Genomic DNA, 21,780 nt, shown 5'->3' with positions numbered 1-21,780 from the left:
CTGTGGGACTGACAGTGAGCACCTTGAGGAGAGTGTGAGAGGGGGACACTGAGACTGTGGGACTGACAGTGAGCACCTTGAGGAGATTGTGAGAGGGGGACACTGGCACACTGGGACAGGAATGCAGCACCTTGAGGAGAGTGTGAGAGGGGGACACTGAGACTGTGGGACTGACAGTGAGCACCTTGAGGAGAGTGTGAGAGGGGGACACTGAGACTGTGGGACTGACAGTGAGCACCTTGAGGAGAGTGTGAGAGGGGGACACTGGCACACTGGGACAGGAAAGCAGCACCTTGAGGAGAGTGTGAGAGGGGGACACTGGCGCACTGGGACAGGAAAGCAGCACCTTGTGAGAGGGGGATACCGGGACACCGAGAGAAACAAGCAGCACCTTGAGGAGTGTGTGAGAGGGGCGATCACTGGGACACCAGGGCAGAGAGTTAGCACCTTGAGGAAAGTGTGAGAGGGGGACACTGAGACAGACAGTCAGCCCCCCGGGGAGCGTGTGAGGCGGTGGGGGGAGGGGTCAGTGTGACACTGGCATAGACAGTAAGCACCTTGAGCAGAGTGTGAGAGGGGGAAACTGGGACAGACACTCAGCACCTTGAGGAGAGTGTGAGAGGGGGAAACTGGGACAGACACTCAGCACCTGGAGGAGAGTGTGAGAGGGGGAAACTGGGACAGACACTCAGCACTTGGAGGAGAGTGTGAGAGGGGGAAACTGGGACAGACACTCAGCACTTGGAGGAGAGTGTGAGAGGGGGACACTGGGACAGACACTCAGTACCTGGAGGAGAGTGTGAGAGGGGACACTGGGACAGACACTCAGCACCTGGAGGAGAGTGTGAGAGGGGGAACTGGGACAGACACTCAGCACCTTGAGGAGAGTGTGAGAGGGGGAGACTGGGACAGACACTCAGTACCTGGAGGAGAGTGTGAGAGGGGGAAACTGGGACAGACACTCAGCACCTGGAGGAGAGTGTGAGAGGGGGAAACTGGGACAGACACTCAGCACTTGGAGGAGAGTGTGAGAGGGGGAAACTGGGACAGACACTCAGCACCTGGAGGAGAGTGTGAGAGGGGGAGACTGGGACAGATGTTCAGCACCTGGAGCAGAGTGTGAGAGGGGGAAACTGGGACAGACACTCAGCACTTGGAGGAGAGTGTGAGAGGGGGAAACTGGGACAGACACTCAGCACCTGGAGGAGAGTGTGAGAGGGGGAAACTGGGACAGACACTCAGCACCTGGAGGAGAGTGTGAGAGGGGGAAACTGGGACAGACACTCAGCACCTGGAGGAGAGTGTGAGAGGGGGAAACTGGGACAGACACTCAGTACCTGGAGGAGAGTGTGAGAGGGGGAAACTGGGACAGACACTCAGCACCTGGAGGAGAGTGTGAGAGGGGGAACTGGGACAGACACTCAGCACCTTGAGGAGAGTGTGAGAGGGGGAAACTGGGACAGACACTCAGCACCTGGAGGAGAGTGTGAGAGGGGGAAACTGGGACAGACACTCAGCACTTGGAGGAGAGTGTGAGAGGGGGACACTGGGACAGACGCTCAGCACCTGGAGGAGAGTGTGAGAGGGGGAGACTGGGACAGACACTCAGCACCTGGAGGAGAGTGTGAGAGGGGGAGACTGGGACAGACACTCAGTACCTGGAGGAGAGTGTGAGAGGGGGAAACTGGGACAGACACTCAGCACCTGGAGGAGAGTGTGAGAGGGGGAAACTGGGACAGACGCTCAGCACCTGGAGGAGAGTGTGAGAGGGGGAGACTGGGACAGATGTTCAGCACCTGGAGCAGAGTGTGAGAGGGGGAAACTGGGACAGACACTCAGCACTTGGAGGAGAGTGTGAGAGGGGGAGACTGGGACAGACACTCAGCACCTGGAGGAGAGTGTGAGAGGGGGAGACTGGGACAGATGTTCAGCACCTGGAGGAGAGTGTGAGAGGGGGAGACTGGGACAGACACTCAGCACTTGGAGGAGAGTGTGAGAGGGGGAGACTGGGACAGATGTTCAGCACCTGGAGCAGAGTGTGAGAGGGGGAAACTGGGACAGACACTCAGCACTTGGAGGAGAGTGTGAGAGGGGGAAACTGGGACAGACACTCAGCACTTGGAGGAGAGTGTGAGAGGGGGAAACTGGGACAGATGTTCAGCACCTGGAGCAGAGTGTGAGAGGGGGAAACTGGGACAGACACTCAGCACTTGGAGGAGAGTGTGAGAGGGGGAAACTGGGACAGACACTCAGCACCTGGAGGAGAGTGTGAGAGGGGGAAACTGGGACAGACACTCAGCACCTGGAGGAGAGTGTGAGAGGGGGAAACTGGGACAGACACTCAGCACTTGGAGGAGAGTGTGAGAGGGGGAAACTGGGACAGACACTCAGCACCTGGAGGAGAGTGTGAGAGGGGGAAACTGGGACAGACACTCAGCACCTGGAGGAGAGTGTGAGAGGGGGAAACTGGGACAGACACTCAGCACCTGGAGGAGAGTGTGAGAGGGGGAAACTGGGACAGACACTCAGCACCTGGAGGAGAGTGTGAGAGGGGGAAACTGGGACAGACACTCAGCACCTGGAGGAGAGTGTGAGAGGGGGAAACTGGGACAGACACTCAGCACCTGGAGGAGAGTGTGAGAGGGGCACAAAGAGGATTCAAGCCACAGGTGGAGTTATGCAGCACCGGGTACGGGACCGTTTGTTTATGTCCTGTGGTGCTGAGGATTCTCTTCAATATCGACTCCACAGTCAGGTGTCAGGGAACACAACTCTTCACTCCGTCTGTTCACACAACACTCCAAATATTGACTGCCCAATCTGGGAGGATCCAACAGCTCACCCCAGTCCTGAGATCACATGGACTGTTCTCTGAAAGGAATGCCCCAGCATATATATAACAATCCTCCCCTGTAAATAACAAACCCCCACTTCCAATATATTTGCAAACAATTGTACATTTTTGTCTATTCACTTCATACATAAGAAATAAGAAAGAACATAAGAAATAGGAGCAGGAGTAGGCCATCTAGCCCTTCGAGCCTGCCCCGCCGTTCAATAAGATCATGGTGGATCTGAAGTGGCTCAGTTCCACTTCCCCGCCTTCTCCCCATAACCCTGAATCCCCTTGCCAACCAAAAACCTATCTACCCACGTCTTAAATATATTTAGCAAGGTATCCTCCACACTTCAATGGGCAGAGAATTCCAGAGATTCACCACCCTTTGAGTGAAGAAGTTCCTTCTCAACACCGTTCTAAACTGCTCCCCCCCCCCCCCGCCACTCCCACACTTATCTTGAGGCTGTGCCCTCTAGTCCTACTGTCCTTTCTGAGCGGGAAGAGCCTCTCCACCTCTATCCTATCCATCCCTTTCATCATCTTGTACATCTCAATGAGATCTCCCATCATCCTTCTAAACTCTAACGAGTACAAGCCTAGTTTATTCAGCCTCTCCTCATAGCTCAACCCCCTCAACTCCAGTATCAGCCTAGTTAACCTCCTCTGCATTCCCTCCAAGGCCAAAATATCCTTGCATAAGTGCGGCGACCAAAACTGCACACAGTACTCCAGCTGCGGCCTCACCAGTGCCCTGTACAGTAGCAGCAAGACCTCCCTACTTTTATATTCAATCCCCCTCGCTATGGAGGCCAGCATCCCATTTGCCTTCCTGACCACCTGCTGCACCTGCAGGCTGGGTTTTTGCAACTCATGCAAAAGGACCCCAAGGTCCCTCTGCACCGTAGCATGCTGCAGCTTTTCGCCATGTAAGTAATAGTCCTTCCTACCATTATTCCTACCAAAGTGGAGAACCTCACACTTGCCAACATTAAATTCCATTTGCCAGTTCCTCGCCCATTCACCCAGCCTATCTAGGTTCCTCTGCAGACTTTCCACACCCTCCGCACAATTTGCCGTTCCACCAATCTTTGTATCATCAGCAACTTTTGACACCTTACACTCGGTTCCCTCCTCCAGATCATCTATATAAATGGTAAATAGCTGAGGCCCCAGCACCGATCCTTGGGGCAGTCCACTAGCCACCAACTGCCAATCCGAATAGCACCCATTGACACCAACTCTCTGCCTCCTATTTGACAGCGAATCCCCTATCCATGCTAACACCCTATCCCCAACTCCATGCCCCCTGACCTTCTGTAACAACCTCTTGTGCGGCACCTTGTCAAACGCCTTCTGAAAATCAAGAAACACCACATCCACCGGTTCCCCTCTATCCACCGCACTAGACCCATCCTCATAGAATTGCAATAAATTGTTCAGACACGACTTCCCTTAACGAAACCATGCTGAGTCTGCTGTATCAAACAATTCTCCTCAAGATGCCTCGCTATTTTCTCCTTAATTACGGATTCAAGCATTTTACCTACAACAGATGTTAAACTAACCGGCCTATAATTCCCTGCCTTTTGCCTGCTACCCTTTCTAAACAACGGAGTAACATTAGCCATTTTCCAATCTTCCGGCACTTCCCCGGAATCTAGCGAGGTTTGGAAAATAATCATCAAGGCATCCGCTATCACCTCTGCCATTCCTTTCAGAGCCCTTGGATGCATTCCATCCGGCCCTGGGGACTTGTGGCTTGGTGCAGAAGCCACAGCATATTTACAATATATTGCAGCCCACAGTTCATTCCTGTTCCTTACGTCCATCTCACATAGATCTGATCGGGGGAGAGACAATCACTTGGGAGTTGATACCTGGAGACTGGAGTCAGTTTTAAAATCCTCTCTGGCGAGTGAGGCGTCGAGGAACCACTGCCACCCATCCCCCCCCCACCCACCCCCCCAATGTCTGATCCTCTTCCTGCCTGTTGTTAGTAACCAATGTTGAGATCCTTGTCCCCTCCATGAATGGAGGAGCTGTTGATACCAGGCTTCCCTGGCCTCCCACATAATAGAACAGAGAGTATAGAAGCTGGCACAAATCTAACCTTTGACAGGAGCAAAACAAGTTGACAAGTATGAGAAGGGAGGTGGTGAATGTAGGACTGAGTGTGTTGCATCAAATGCGTGCAGTGGACTCAACAAGGTAAATGACCGAGTTGCACTTATTGAAATTAGACGGTACGATGTTGTGGGCATCACAGAGACGTGTCTGCAAGGGGATCAGGGCTGGGATCTAAATATCCAAGGATACGTGTCCTATCGAAAGGACAGGCAGATGGGCAAAGGGGGCAGTATTGCATTGTGATTAAGGAATGAAGTGAAATCGATCGCAAGAAGTGATATATGACCAGAAGAGATTGAATCTGTGAAGGTGGAGATGAGGAATCACAAAGATAAAAAAGACCCTGATAAGAGTTAGGTACGAACTTCATAACAGCAGTCAGGATGTGGGCACAAAATGAATCAGGAGGTTAAAAAAAAAACACATAAAAGGCGATATTACAATAATCATGGGGACTTCATTATGTTGGTGGGCTGGGAAAATCAGGTAGGTGGAAAATTTGTGGAATTACTCAGATTTGTTTTTCTTTGAGCAACTTGTGACATAGTCTCCGAGGGAATAGCCAGTTCTGGATTTGGTGATGCGTAATGAGGCAGACTTGATTAGGGAACTTAAGGTGAAGGAACCTTTCAGGAGCAGTGACCACAGTTTGATAGAATTGACCCTGCAGTTTGAGAGGGAAAAGCTGGAGTCAGATGTAACGGTATTAGAATTAAATAAAGGTAATTACAAATACATGAGGGACGAGCTGGCCAGAGTTGATTGGAACGGGAGCCTAGCAGGGAAGACAGTGGGACAGAAATGACAGGAGTGTTTAGAGGCACAACAGAAATTCAGGAGGCACAAGAGAAATTCATCCCTGGCAGGAGGGAACATGTCACAGGGAGGATGAGGCATCCATGGCTGAAGAGGGGAGTCAAGGACAGCATCAAGGCAAAAGAGAAAGCTTACCAAGTGGCCAGGATTAGTGGGAAGCCAAAGGATTGGGAAGCATTTAAAAGCAAGCAGAAGACAACTAAACAAAGGAATGGGGTTGGGGGGGAAGGGGGAGATGAAATATGAGTCTAAACTGGCTAGAAATATAAAAGAAGACAGGAAGAGTTTTTTTTTTCAATATATAAAATGTAAGAGAGGCATTGGACCACTCGAAAATGAGGCTGGAGAAGTAAAAATGGGAACCGAAGAAATGATAGAGGAACAGAATGGTAACTTTGCATCAGTCTTCACGGTTGGAGACACCAGTGGGATTCCAGAGCTCCGGGAGAGTCGGGGGCACAGGTAGTGACCATCACGAAGGAGTTCTGGGAAAATTGGAAGGTCAGAAGGTGGATAAATCATCTGGAACAAATGGACTACATCGCAGTGTTCTAAAGGAGATAACTGAAGAAATTGTGGAGGCATTGGTGGTGATCTTTCAGGGATCACTGACACAGGGACAGTACCATAAGACCGTAAAGTAGCTCATGCAACAACGTTGTTTAAGAAGGGAGGGAGTCAGAAGATTAGAAATTTTCGGCCAGTTAGCCTGACTTTGGTCATTGGCAAGATATTACAATTTGTTATTAAATATAAGGTCGCAGAAGTGCATGTTTAATTATGTCTGAGTCAGTTCAGCTTTGCCAAGGGGAGAACATGACTGACAAATCAGTTAGAGTTCTCTGAGGAGCAAACAAGGAAGTTAGATAGGGATTTATTTCGATTTCCAGAAGGTCATTGATAAGGCACTGCTTAGTTCACAGTTAAATAAGTTAAGTGCCAATGGTGTTGAGAGCAAGATCCTGGATGGAGAATTGGCTGACTGACAGAAGGCAGAGAGTGGGGATGAAGGGATCTGTTTTCAGGATGGCAGCCAGTGACTAGTGGTGTGACTCAGGGGTCGGTGCTCGGAAGACAACTTTTCAAAACATACATCAATGATTTGGAAGCATGAAATGAAGGTACAGTTGCTAAGTTTGCAGGTGATACAAATATATGTAGAGAGACAGGGAGTATTGAGGAAGTCGGGGTTGGAGGGCTGCAGAGGGACTTGGACAGGTTAGAGAGTGGGCACAGAGGTGGCAGATGGAACACAATGAGGAAAAGTATGAAATTATGCTCTTTGGAAGGAGGAATAGAGGCATAGACTATTTTCCAAATGGGGAAATACTTAGACAATCAGATGCACAAAGGAATTTGGAAGTCCTTGTTCAGGATTCTCTAAAGGTTAACCTGAAGGTTCTCTCGGCAGTTAGAAAGGCAAATGAAATGCTGGCATTCATGTCGAGAGGGCCCACACCATGTTCAGACAGAGACGCGGTTCAGATTCAGACAAGGTTCAGATGAATACGAGGCTCAGAGTTAAACAAGGCTGGGACGCAGACCACGCACAGACTCAGCTTCACAATGATAGAAACATTGAAATATGGTAAAAGCAGGAGTGGGCCATTCAGGCTTTCGAGCCTGCTCCGCCATTCAGTTTGATCATAGCTGATCATCAACTTCAATATCCTGACCATCCCTTCCTCCCATATCACGTGATCACTTTAGCCCCAGGAGTTATACATCATTTCTTCCTGAAATCACTAAAGGTTTTAGCCTCAGCCACTTTCTGTGGTAGTGACGTACGACGATGTTTCGTGTGGAGAAAATTCTCCTCATCTCTGTTCCAAAATGTTGATGTTTATCCTCAAACCGTGAACCTTACTCCTCAACTTCCTGACCCTCAGGGACATTCTTTCTGAATCTCCCCTGTCTAAACCTGATCCAATATTTTATGTTTCACCCTAATAAACTCCAATGAATAAAGCCCTAATCGATTCAGTCTCTCTTTACATCACAGATTGTTATCCCAGGAATCGGTCTGGGAAACAGTCGCTGCACTCCCTCTGTACAAGAACATCCTTTCTCAGATAAGGACACCAAAATTGTACACAATACTCAAAGTGTGGCCTCAGCAATGCCCTGTACACCTGCAGTCACACACCTCTATTCCCGTACTTAAATCTTCTCCCTTTGAAGACCAGCATACCATTGGCCTTCATTACTGCCTGTCCTACTTGTGTGCTTACTTTCAGTTACTGATGCATGTGTACACCAAGGTCTTGCTGAGTAGCCACCTCTCTCAATTTACACCCATTCAAATAATAATCTGTCTTCCTATTACTGCTGCAAAGAGGTAACCTCACACTTATGAACCTGTTTGAAGTCATTGCATCTTTCCAACCTTAATTCTCAGAGACCGCCGAGGGCTGACTGTACAGGGCACTGGTGAGGCTGCAGCTGGAGTACTGTGTGCAGTTTTGGTCGCTGCACTTACGCAAGTATATTTTGGCCTTGGAGGGAGTGCAGAGGAGGTTTACTAGGCTGATGCCGGAGTTGGGGGGGTTGAGCTATGAGGAGAGGCTGAATAGACTGGTCTTGTACTCGTTAGAGTTTAGAAGAATGAGGGGAGACCTCATTGAGACATATAAGATGATGAAGGGGCTAGATAGGATAGAGGTGGAGATGTTCTTCCCGCTCAGAAAGGACAGTAGGACTAGGGGGCACAGCCTCAAGATAAGTGGGGGGGGGGGGCGGTTTAGAACAGAGTTGAGGAGGAACTTCTTCACTCAAAGGGTGGTGAATCTCTGGAATTCTCTGCCTGTTGAAGTGGTGGAGGCTACCTCGCTAAATATATTTATGACACTGGTAGATAGGTTTTTGGTAGGCAAGGGGATTAAGGGTTATGGGAGAAAGCAGGAAAGTGGAACTGATCAACTTCAGATCAGCCATGATCTTATTGAATGGCGGAGCAGGCTCGAAGGGCTAGATGGCCTACTCCTGCTCCTATTTCTTATGTTCTTATGTTCTGACTGATTTGGAAGCCTTTTTTGGAGTTTCAATGCTGGGTCTGGTTCCTCCTGCTCAGCCTCGGAAGTGAGTGGGGTTCAGCAGACCGGAACTTGCCTCTTCCACCATGAGCATTGTGGCCCAACTTCCCTTTATCGGGAGACAATGTGGTCGAGAGGCTAAACCCGCTGTGTCCATTTCAGTCTCCGAGCTTCCCACTGGCGGAGATGGAGAGCAGTAGCCGGAGTGCCTGGAATTCTTTACAAAGTTCCCAGGGTACTGAGAATAGATTTTTCAGGCACAGCTTGAGACTTCATGGCTTGTAGATGATTGAAGTATTCCATGGGATGGTATCTCCGCAAACAGACTTGAACTTGCCTCATAACCACATTGCCAGGATTCATTACTAATAACCTATCAACTGCCTTTAAGTGCCTCTCCCTGTTGGTGGGAATGGCACTGGGTGTCAACTTCCACCTTCGGAATCAGACTTAACTTTGTGTGATCTTACCATGAGCAACTCTGCTTGGGCTATTCCAGTTGTTGAAGAGGGGGGGTGGTGGTGGGAGGCGGGATGTTGTCCTGTAATTGAAGATGAACCTGGATAGTTTGGTGTCCAAGGAGGCGGTGGGATGGTTTTCTGAATCTCCTTGCACTGCTGGGTCGCTCTTTCTGCCGGACCATTGGATGATGGGTAATGTGGGCACTGTCCTAACGCATAAGAACATAAGAAATAGGAGCAGGAGTTGGCCATCTAGCCCTTCGAGCCTGCCCCGCCATTTGACAAGATCATGGCTGATCTGAAGTGGCTCAGTTCCACTTTCCCGCTTTCTCCCCATAACCCTTCATTCCCTTGTCTATCAGAAATCTATCCACCCGTGACTAACATATATTTAGCGAGGTAGCCTCCACCACTTCAACGGGCAGAGAATTCCAGAGACTCATCACTCTTTGAGTGAAGAAGTTCCTCCTCAACTCCGACCTAAACCGCTCCCCCTCCCCCCCCCTTATTTTGAGGCTGTGCCCTCTAGACCTGCTATCCTTTCTGAGCGGGAAGAACCTCTCTACCTCTACCCTATCTAGCCCCTTCATTATCTTATATGTCTCTATGAGATCCCCCCTCAACCTTCTAAACTCCAACGAGTACAGACCTAGTCGATTCAATCTCTCGTCATAGGCTAACCCCCTCATCTCTGGTATCAGCCCAGTGAACATTCTCTGCACTCCCTCCAAGGCCAAAATATCCTTCCACAAATATGCCGACCAAAACTGCACACAGTGCTCCAGTTGCGGCCTCACCAGTACCCTGTACAGCAACACATCAAATATTGCTCAACTTCATGCAATGCACAAATTCCTGACTGATGGAGGGTGGTCCATTTTTAGAATTCAACACCTGCAGAATGCCTGGTGACAAGAAAGCGGTGTGAACTTTCTCCACTCTTCTCCTTGTGTTTGATTAACTCATCCTGTGTTTGACCATCCATTTTGAATGAGCATCTACCAATATCAGGAACACAGACCCCATGAACGGTCCGGCACTGCCCATGTGCAGTCACGTCTACGGCCAACCCAAATGTAAAGAATAGTGACTGGTGACAGTTCTGCCCTTGTTGATATTGCCAACACTGACACACAAGCAAATATCTGTATCCATACCTGGCCACCAGACGTGGCAATTTGGAGGATCTTCAGTTTGCCACTCCTGGGTGGCCATGGTAAAGTTCGGCCAGGTTGGGATGGTGTCTCAGGATGACACTCTTGAACCCCGTAGGAGTATGCCATCTTCCACAATCAGCTGTTCTCTGCCACTCCAATATGGATGCAATTCAGTCTGTAACAGCCTTTTGGTTACCCCCATCAACTCTTACTTCTTCAGTTTATTCAGGACTGGGTAAGTTTGCCTCCACAGCCAAATATTATTGGCTGCCGCTGGGAGAATTTTGAAAAAGTTCATGATTACCGTCTCTTCCACTGGGGATGTGACCAATGTCGGTTAATTGCAACCAGCTCAAGGCGAGTGATAAAACCACCTGTCCACATCCTGAGTGTACACACCCTGAGTTCTGGTAACGAAGACACTCCATATTATATACATCTGTAGAGCTCCCAGATTGGACAGCATTAACTGCCTCAATCAGGGAGCTCATATTCCAATAACTCCACCTGATGGTTATCTGTAAAGTCATTAAATATGTCTCTCTGTCACTTTCTGTGCTTCTCTCTCTCTCTCTCTTGCTCTGTCTTTTGTTCTTGTTGTTTCCATTTTACTCATTCAGTCTCACTCTTTCCCATTCACTCCCGCTCTCTGTCTCTATATCTGTTTCTCTCTGCCTCTGGCTATTTCCCTTTGCCCCACTTTTTGTCTCCCATTTTCCCTTCCTCTCCCTTTCCCTCTTTTATTACAACCCCCAGTTTGTCTTCTTCTGTCTCTCTTTCTCCTTCCCTGTATATCACCTTCACCATTTTCTTCACTTTCTATCCCTGTCTCTCTCTGTCTCTGTTCTTTCTCTCTCTCTGTCTGTTTCTTTCTCTGTACCTGTTAGAATCTGTTTCAAACTCTGTTGTTCTCCATGTCTTTGTGTTTTTCCCTCTCTCTCCCAATCTCTCTCTCTATCACTCTCACTGTTGTTAATACTGTCCCCTCTCTCTCTACCTGTAACTATTTCTGCTTCTGCAAGGGTGTTTTGTTGTTTACAATATGAATGTCCAACAGAAACAGTCATGGAACTTGTGGTTGCAGTTACCTGTCAGGGTTTCTTGAGCTGAAGAATTGCAGTAAGGGGGTATTTCAGGAGATCTTTTAACTGCTGTCTGAAGTGAGTCTGTGTCACAGCGTAAATGGCAGTATTTGTGCAGCAACTTGTGAGTTGCAGCATGAAACCCATTTCCATAACAAAAAGATGTAACCTTACTGATTGATAGCCCAAATTATACATCCGAATCCATATAGTATAAACCATTAATGTCGACCATAAAAGGATGAAATTGGCTGAGATAACAAACAGTAAAATGATGGATTTTCTTCGACTCTCCATCTCTGGGTCACTAGGGTTCTCCCCACTGCTGTGAGCCCGGAGTCTCCTCCGGGCTCTGCTGCTCACTAAAATGTGTCTGACGGTGAGAGCATTGAGCAGCAGAATCAGGGCGAACGGGACACACGGGGTTAGAATGTTGTGGAGGAACTCGATTGTTGTCCAGACCAGAGATTCTGCAGCTTCCCATGTGAAGTGACAAAACCAGGGATTGTTCGCCAGCCCATATCGATTTAATAACATAAAATACCAGGAAATGTTTTTTAAACAGCTCAGCACTGTCACTGTTCCCAGAACCACAGCCGCCGATTTCTCAGTGCAATATTTACTTCTCAGCTTGGGGCAGCAAATGGCCACAAATCGATCAAAGGTGAAAGTGACGGTGAACCAGACAGAACAGTCAGTGGCTGCATAAAGCAGGACGGCGTGGATGTTACACACGGGGAGCGAGCGCATGAAATAAAACTGTTTCCAATAAACAATGGGAATGTGTCTCAATATCAGGTCAAGGATAATGACCAGCAGATCCCCCGCTGACATCGCCACCAGGTAACGAGTGACACATTTGGACAAACCACAGTTTCTGCTCGTCAACGTCACAATTGTAATTATGTTCACTGTCAGGAAGGAAATAAAGAATAAAATTAGACATGAATCAGGGGAATAAGTTACCATTTAAACTGCAGGTTCAACAATTTTTTTTAAATGTGCACACACACTGAATCAGTTTTTTTTTATGATCCAGCACATCTTTTGGAGTGTGAGAGGAAAGTGGAGCATCTGGAGGAAACCCACGCAGACACGGGGATAAGGTCCAAACTCGACACAGACAGTGACCCGAGCCTGGAATTGAACCCAGGTTCCTAATGCTGTGAGTCAGCACTGCTAACCACTGTTATCGGACAGCAGAATTTAACACAGTTAAGGAAACGTCCCTGGCCTCTTAAACCGCTTTTGAGATCAATGACACACCTTATGGTTCAAACCTCAGAGATTCTAGACCATTAATAACCAATCAGACAAAAACGATTAACACACACTTAAAACAATTGCCCCAACACTCGAAAACATTGAAACAGGATGGCTGAAGTCAAATACTGTAAATAAAGGATTAGCATTTGAATCGTGTACTACACCGAAGATCAGGTATAACTGTAGCCCGATGCGGCGGGTGTTTAGTATGCTTTCGGGACAGTCCGATTGTATGTCCTGACTGCATCTCCATCGACGTAAAAGAAAATAAAGCTGTGCCGTTATTGAACTACACCCTGAGTCCGTAGTGGTCGTTTCACCCACTCGCACTAATACCACTGTGCCACTACCATGGTAGGTACAAATTGGAAAGAGTTTTCCGGGGGTCCTCAAAATTTACCCTCACTCAGCTCGAGGTAAATAGCCTTTCTACCTTGTGGGGGATTTGGAGTGTGAGAAGGCTGTGGGGGTAACTCTGACAGAAAATTCAGAGTGGAGTCCTGTAGGCAGTAATCTGTCACCTTTCAGATAGCTACTGACAAGCCCTGCAGCAGAGCTGCTACCAAACAGTGCTGGTTTCACCCTTTCCTCTGGACAGTACCAGCAGTTGGCAGAGAGAGATCCTAATGCCTCGTCAGTTCAGAATCTCTATAATATTTACAAATGACTACACCCTGTAGGGGAGACCACAGCATTGTGGCCACTGTTCGCACAACACTGGAAGAAATTGTAATCTCACACTCGAATGACACAGAGGGTTTGCTTTCAAAGCATCAGGGTTCAGTGTATAGCTACCGTTCATCGTGCCCAGTGTATTATTTTTGCTGCCCCACTATGACCTACTGGACCAGTGAAGCGCAGTGAGTCCTCTCTCAGTAGGAATCTATGCGCCAGGTAAAAAAAATACTCAAACCAAGGCTGCTACCAAAGGAAAACTAAGCAGCCTGCCTTAATGACTATTTTCCAGTGACACATTTGTCCAATATTATGTGATGCACCAGGAGGTTAGTTATGGCAAGAATCAGATCCAACCTCCCAGATTGCCTGGATCCAATACAGTTCACTGATCTCCGCAACAAGTCCACAGATGTAATTACCGTGTCCATACAGTCTGCACCTTTAAAATAAAACCCGAAGTCACTCGAGCTTTTCTCCCCTATTTTGTTTTCTGTGAATCTATGATCTGATGTAAGTTGGCCAGATGGTAGCAGGCACAGCACAATTCTCCATTGGAATAGGCTTTCTGGACAAATGACAAGTAAACCCTTAACTATCTGTGACTGAACACATTGACAAAGGAAGAGTGGTGGGCATGGTTTACATGGACTTCAGCAAGGCGTTTGATAAGGTCCCCCATGCAAGACTTCTTGAGAAGGTGAGAAGGCATGGGATCCAAGGGGCTTTGGCCTTGTGGATCCAGAACTGGCTTGCCTGCAGAAGGCAGAGAGTGGTTGTGGATGGGTCTTTTTCTGCATGGAGGTCGGTCACCAGTGGAGTGCCCCAGGGATCTGTTCTAGGACCCTTGCTGTTTGTCATTTTCATAAATGACCTGGATGAGGAAGTGGAGGGATGGGTTAGTAAGTGTGCCGACGATACGAAAGTTGGTGGTGTTGTGGATAGTCTGGAGAGATGTCAGAAGTTGCAACGTGACATAGATAGGATGCAAGACTGGGTGGAGAAGTGGCAGATGGACTTCAACACGGATAAATATGTAGTGGTCCATTTTGGCAGGACCAACAGGATGCAGGAGTACAATATCAAGGGTAGCAGTCTTAGCTGGGTTGAAGAGCAGAAGGATCTTGGGGTCTGGGTCCATAGGACTCTTAAATAGGCCTCGCAGGTGGAGGATATGGTCAAGAAGGCGTACGGTGTACTTGCCTTCATTAATTGAGGGATTGAGTTTAGGAGTCAGGAGGTAATGCTGCAACTTTATAGGACCCTTGTCAGACCCCACTTGGAATACTGTGTGCAGTTCTGGTCGGCTTACTACAGGAAGGATGTGGAAGCTATTGAGAGGGTGCAGAGGAGATTTACAAGGATGTTGCCTGGATTGGGAGGCATGCCTTATGAAGATAGGTTGAGGGAGCTAGGTCTCTTCTCCGTGGAGAGACGAAGGTTGAGAGGCGACCTTATAGAAGTTTTGTAAAATGTTGAGAGGAATAGATAGGGTGGATTCTTGGAGGCTATTTCCCAGGGTTGAAATGGTTGATACGAGAGGACACAGGTTTAAGGTGCTGGGAAGCAAGTACAGAGGAGATGTTCGGGGTAAGTTTTTCACTCAGAGGGTGGTGAGTGAGTGGAATCGGCTGCCGTCAGTGGTGGTAGAGGTGAACTCGCTGGGGTCATTTAAAAGACTTCTGGATGAGTACATGGGACCTAATGGCATTGGAAGTTACAGATAGTTCTACGGCTTGGTAGGTATAGATGTGATCGGCACAACTTGTGGGCCGAAGGGCCTGTTTGTGCTGTAGTGTTCTATGTTCGATCAGGGGTACAGCAAGTACGATACTACCCAGCCCCCTCCCTCGCTTCCCATTCCCAAGCAGTGCTGCCCTCCCCTACGAACCACACCCCCAGTCCATGCTCTAATCCAGTAATATTCAAAGTTCTGTCTGTCTCCTTAAGTTCATCAAGTCCTAACGTCCACCGCTCTCCCGGTAATGAATTCAACAGATTCACCACCCATTGAGAGAAGTAATCTCTCTCCATGGCTGTCTGAAATCTAACTGCTTCAGGTGATCGGGCCCCACTTCTGGTTGTACTCCTGGCTCAAGCACTGGTGGATCTGCCCTGAAGGCAGTTGTGTGTTTTTTTTATATAATCCTAATGATCTATCAACAACCCTGGACTCAGATTGGCTTGAGGTTGGCCACAATAATAACTTCAAATAGGTCCCTTTTAGCTGTGTGTTTTATTTAAATACATCAGCTGGCACAATGCAAAACCATGATGTGGAGATGCCAGCGTTGGACTGGGGCAAGTACAGTAAGAATTCTCACAACACCAGGTTAAAGTCCAACAGGTTTATTTGGCAGCACAAGCTTTTGGAGAGCTGTCCCTTCATCGGGTGAGTGGAAGTTCTGTTCACAAACAGGGCATATAAAGATACAAACTCAATTTACAAAATAGTGGTTGGAATGTGAGTCTTTAGAGATAATCAAGTCTTAAAGGTACAGACAATGTGATTGGAGAGATGGCCAAACACAGGTTAAAGAGATGTGTATTGTCTCCAGTCAGGGCAGTTAGTGAGATTTTGCAAACCCAGGTTGTCGATCACCAGGAGTATTCCAGTTGGGGAATACTTCAGCACTCATGGACACCCAACCTCTGATCTTCACGTACGCATTCTCCAAGGCGACCTTCATGACACACGACAGTGCAGATTCGCTGAACAGAGACTGATAGCCAAGTCCCTCACACCTGAGGATGGCCTCAACTGGGCTCTTGTGTTGATGTCACATTATCTGTAACCCCCACGACTTGCCTGGGTTTGCAAAATCTCACTCACTGCCCTGGCTGGAGACAATACACACCTCTTTAACCTATGCTTAACCCTCTCTCCACTCACATTGTCTGTGTCTTTCAGACTTGCTTATCTGGAAAGACTCACATTCCAACCATTATTTTGTTAATTGAGTTTGTGTCTTTATATGTCCCATTTTTGAACATCGCTCTTCACACGCCTGAAGAAACAGCAAAATTCCAAAAGTTTATGGTACCAAATAAACCTGTTGGACTTTAACCTGGTGTTGTGAGACTTCGTGCTGTGCTGACAACAATGCAAAACCTGCTGTGCCGGTTACCAAAACAACCCCTATGTTTTTGGCCTCTGGAATAAGTGTTGCAACTTAGAGTTTCTGTGCATTCTGCAGTTTAAACATCTTAGCGTCAAAGAAAATAACATTTTTAAAGTGATCACACACTTTTCCCCGCTCCTACCGGTTTTGCAATTCTTTTTCATCTTCCTAAACATCTTTTACGTCTTTACAAACTAACTTCACAACACAGGCATCATTAACGTAGTGATCCACGCTTTGTAGATGTGATAACTCAATAAGGACTCAGACCACAAGCAACAGTCGCAAACAGGGTAGAGCAGACGGCAAGAGTGGCAGAGTTAAACACGGGTTACTTCATTCATAATCAGTGGAGAAACTTACCGGGGACACCAACAATAGCCAGGATTGGATAGTAAAAGTATCGAATCAGTTTCAGTACATATTCAACACGATGAATTGTAGGCAGCCAATCTAGAGAAAGCCTGTAAAGTATCGAGTATAAACTCCTCTCAATTGTTGTAACATTCAGATCTCTGCCCCTCAGATGCTGAACCATTATGGGAACGTCCAGATCTACCTTTCCTGGATTCAGGTCCATTGCAGAAAGCTTGCAATTTCTTTCTCCCAATGTTGATACCTCGACTCCCTCTCTGTGGAGCCGCTTATCACTGTGACACTCCCAATGACACCGTGCATAACCCCTTTATGAAGCATGGATGGGAATGTTCCAGAGACACAATTAGTACTGGTTGAATTAATTCCGACATTAATTACAGTCACTGAACAAACAGGTTAATTTTTCCACCCAAAATCTTTTCTGTAAATGCATCACAAAGAGGTCTAGGTTTGCGTTCCTGGTGGAAGGAATGTTGGTCTTGTCGGAAGGGCTAACCAGCATCTTTCAATCCTGCTGGGAGATGGAATTGTGACAAAAAAAATAGATTGCACAAAAGTCCCCCCAACCTGTCCGTAAAGGGAGAACATTTTAAACCTGGAAATGCGAAGTTGTCAGCATCGCATCAGTGAAAAAAATTGGGGAATGTCTAAACCCAAAATCTTGGAGAAAATAACTTGTGACTACTAACACCATGGGTGGGCCCATTGTGATTTGTGGTTTCTATTAATGATTTGGATGAGAATTTAGGAGGCATAGTTAGTCAGTTTGTAGATGATACCAAGATTGGTGGCATAGTGGACAGTGAAAAAGTTTATCTCAAATTGTAACGGGATCTTGATCAATTGGACCAGTGGGTTGATGAATGGCACATGGGGTTTATTTGAGATAAATGCAAGATGATGCATTTGACAGATCGAGCCAGGGCAGCACTGAGTTAATGCTAAGGTACTGGGAACAGTTAGAGAACAAAGAAATCTGGGAGGGTACAGGTTCATAGTTCCTTGAAAGTGGAGACACAGGTGGACAGAGTTGTGAAGAAGGCATTTGGCATACTTGGTTTCACTGGTCAAAACGGCGAATAAGTGAGTTGGGACTTCTTGTTGAAGTTGTACAAGAGATTAGTAAGGCCAAACTTGGAATATTGTATACAGTTCTGGTCACCCTGTTATAGGAAGGATATTATTAAACGACAAAGAGTTCAGAAGAGATTTACTAGGAGGGTATTGGGACTTGATTGTTTGTGTTTTAAGGAGAAAAGTGATAGACTGGAACTTTTTCCCGGCCGTGTAGAAAGCCTAGGGTTGATCTTATAGAGGTCTATAAAATAATGAGGGGCACAGATCAGCGAGATAGTCAATAACTTTTCCCACAGGTAGGGGAGTCTAAAACTAGAGGGAATAGGTCGAAGGCGAGAGGAGAAGATGCAAAAAGGTCTGGGTGGGCAATTGTTTCACACAGAGGTTACTGAGTGTGTGGAACAAGCTGCCAGAGGAAGTAGAGGTGGGTACAGTTTTGACTTTGGAAAAAAACATTAAGACAGTTAGATGGATAAGATAGATGAAAATGGGTCAAATGCCGGCAATTGGGACTAGCTTAGCGGTGGATAAAAAAAGTCAGCATGGACAAGTTGGGCCGAAGGGCCTGTTTCCATGCTGTAAACCTCAATGACTCTGTGATTTTCGGGCCATGTTTGTTCCAGTGCTTGAAAATCCCCGCCTGAGGTCAACGGACTTTTATATGATCTGTGTCTCGCCTGCCATGAGAATCGTAATGGGCGGGATAGGACAATTCCATCCCGTGTTAATCAGGAGCAATCCGTGTTTATGTCATAGATTCATAGAATTCCAACCGTGCAGGAGGAAGTTATTTGGCCCATCGGGCCTGCACCAGTCCAAATGGGCCACAATAGTCCCAGCCAGACCCTATCCCATAACCCTCTGGTAATTTCCTTCCCTCTCAGACATCCACTCAGCCTCTTTCAATCTCAGACACCTCAATCAGCCCTGCCCACCCTCAGCACCCCACCCACACCCGTCCCCCCCCCAGACTCCTCACTCACCCGCCCCATTCTCAAAACCCCACTTGACCCTGCCCCCCTCAGATCCCAACTCAGCCATCTCCTCCTCAGGCTCCTCACACAGCCACCCACACCCTCAGAACCCCACTCAACCCCCTCTCCACTTAGACAGCCCACTCAGTTCCACTCCCACTTCAGACACTCCTGTGAGCCCCCTCCCCCTACAAACCCCTCGTTACTCAGCCCCCCTTCAGGCCTGAGCCTTGGCAGTGTCCATGACACTGTCCACTTGTACTGACACCTGTATTTCGCGCCTTGCTCCTGCACGGAGAGTTGAGGAGGTTTAGCTGCTTCGTGAGTTTGATATTGTCTGTAGTTGAAGACTGTATTGGTCACTTCAAATTATCCCATAACACTAGTCACAATTTGGAAATTTGTCATCGATAATGTGCTTATGTGAAATACACCTCAGTCTCTTTGTTTCACCTCATGGTTTGCACCACATCTCCATATGTGTTCTCTATCTAGCTTGTGGTATGCCTGCCTTGAAATTGTTTCATCGGATAATGTACAGAGAGATTCGTTCTGTTAATCCACGCTGTAGCGACTCTGATAGTGCTTTTAAGGGGCAGTGTAAAGGGAACTATTTCCTGCCTAGCTCTGTCCTGCATCGGCCTCTGATGAAGCAGAGCCTTTGCTGTCTAGAATTATCCGAAACTCGGACTAGTTTATGAATGAAATCACCGATGTCTCCTCATTGTTCATTCATTCTGTCTCTGGCTTTTATCATAAAAAGGCAGAGATCAATGTGTTTTTACACGGGTGGATCACTGGGTGGCGCAGTGGCTCTTTCACGGAAGAGCCTTGAGTTCAACCAGATCCAAGACATGACTGGAGGGATATGCGTGTCTGGGAAAGTGGGGGAGACCCTATAATAGGGAAATGGAGCCGAGTTGGTGGGTTTTAGAGAACGGAATTAAGCCAAGCCAGAGATGGTTAAATTTTTATTCAATGTTTATTTTAAAAATTCAGAGAATATTTTACAATGTTTTTTTTTTAGAAGTTAGAAAAGTGAATATAACGATCGAACATTACATTGAAAATAGAACACATGCACAGGGAATCCGTCAATATTTGGACATCTGTTACATACACCAGAAATAGAAAACAGGACATTAATGGGAAGAGGAATTAACAAATGTGAATAAGAAATAAAACAAGTTTCTTATTTATACATGAAATTTGAACTACGGGGAAACTATTATCCATAATTACATTATAACAAAAATGCCTGATACGTTTTACGCTGAAAACTGAAATAAAATCTAAGGTAGCCTCAGTGACAGACTCAGAATGATACGCTGGGAGAATTTTACTGATACAGTCACCGAGAGCTGATATTGTATTTGAGCCGTACAGAGATCTTTATAATCAGCTGAGGGAAATCTTCAGCGTCCAAGTTCAACCCATCATTTGATCATTAAAAGAAAGAGACAATAGTGAAGCAGATGTTTATGATGCGGGAAATTAATGTTAGAGTGTTTAATCAGTGAAATATTGAGAGATTTTTCAAATCCATTCTGCCAGTTTGAAATGTGAGTGAATTGAATCATCTCACCTTCATCAGAGTGACTGCTGTGCTGTAGAAAATGCTCAGGAAGAACAGGACGATGAATGTGGAAGCTGTTGTCCAGATGTTGCTGTTATCATCGTCATTGTCTTCAATCCAGATGCGGTCGGTGGGGTCTAGGGGTTGGAGACCAGGAAATGAAATTAGATTACTTAATTTATCCAGGAAATCATATTGTTATATTTCTTCTCCCCGTTCTCCTTCATGAGTTGTTAATGTATTCTCTTTGTCTAATTTTCAATATGTATCTACTGTTAAGTTCAGGACACTCAGTAACCGATTTCCGTAACTATGTTCACACTTGATCTTTATGCACATTCCTTGGACAGTCCATGTCAGAAAACACTGAAGATGTTTTCTTGAGTATCAGTTCATTTTTGATCAATTTGGCACTATCCCTCATTGAAGAATATTGTGACTGATATGGAGGAACGTTCACTGATCAATGATTGTTTTCACAGATGGTGACTCATCTGTAAACTGTGAATGTTGCTGTTTAAGAACTGGGATGTAATTTCTGATCTTTTCTTATTTGTGGTGGTAATGGTTCGAAGATCACTAGCTTAATTCAGCTTCTCAACGTGTTTTCGGTGCAATGTACATTGGGCTAGTTGTTGGTAGACATGTCCATTAAAATTCATGTTTAAATTTAACTTTCATCATTTACCTACCATTTGTATTTAAGATTTTGCATTTGTGTGCGTGCGCATGATCATCTCGTGCTCTGCATTAAACTTTGGCTCTGAGTTAATATACGTACAAGAGCGTTAATGTACGCGTTCAATGTCTCCTCGTTTTTGATCTCAATATGACTCAAAATATCTATACACCTTTTCCCAGATCCATCATCCACCAAATACTTTTCCCATTCCTCCTGTCTCATTCAATCTCTCTCTCCATCTCCATGTGCCTCCTCCTTCATGCCATCTCTACTTCCATCGCCCTGTCCCACCTCCCTTGTTGCATTTCTCTCTTCATGGTTCTGTCCCGCCTCCCTCAGATCGTTTTTCCTCCATTGGCCCGACTCTCCTCACTCACTCTCTCTGTCTCTCTCTCTCTCTATTCCCCCCGTCTGCTCCAGCTCTCCTTCCATTATATGGTAACTGCCTCTCCTTCCATTGTCTGGCATCTGCATCATTCGCCTCGTCTCTCTGCCCATTGCCTCCTCTCTCCCTTT

The 21,780-nt window shown here is 46.8% G+C and overlaps 1 protein-coding gene and 1 long non-coding RNA gene across 2 annotated transcripts in view; both read right to left on the bottom strand.

The window, feature by feature from the left end:
• Positions 1-21,780, bottom strand: part of LOC145362544 (uncharacterized) — a 538,269-nt gene that overhangs the window by 213,209 nt on the left and 303,280 nt on the right. The window lies entirely within an intron of this gene.
• On the bottom strand, positions 11,524-17,157 carry LOC145362335 (putative G-protein coupled receptor 139). Its single transcript, XM_080218409.1, has 2 exons — positions 16,941-17,157; positions 11,524-12,425 (listed from the first exon to the last, which is right to left on the bottom strand). Exons 1-2 carry the CDS (start codon positions 17,155-17,157, stop codon positions 11,524-11,526), a joined length of 1,119 nt encoding a protein of 372 aa, XP_080074535.1.

Source organism: Carcharhinus amblyrhynchos, unplaced genomic scaffold (genome assembly GCF_965287045.1).
Source record: "Carcharhinus amblyrhynchos unplaced genomic scaffold, sCarAmb.v2.hapA scaffold_38, whole genome shotgun sequence".
Lineage (NCBI taxonomy): Eukaryota > Metazoa > Chordata > Chondrichthyes > Carcharhiniformes > Carcharhinidae > Carcharhinus > Carcharhinus amblyrhynchos.
The sequence above is the reverse complement of the archived record's forward strand: the minus strand, read 5'-3'. Positions and strand labels throughout refer to the sequence as shown.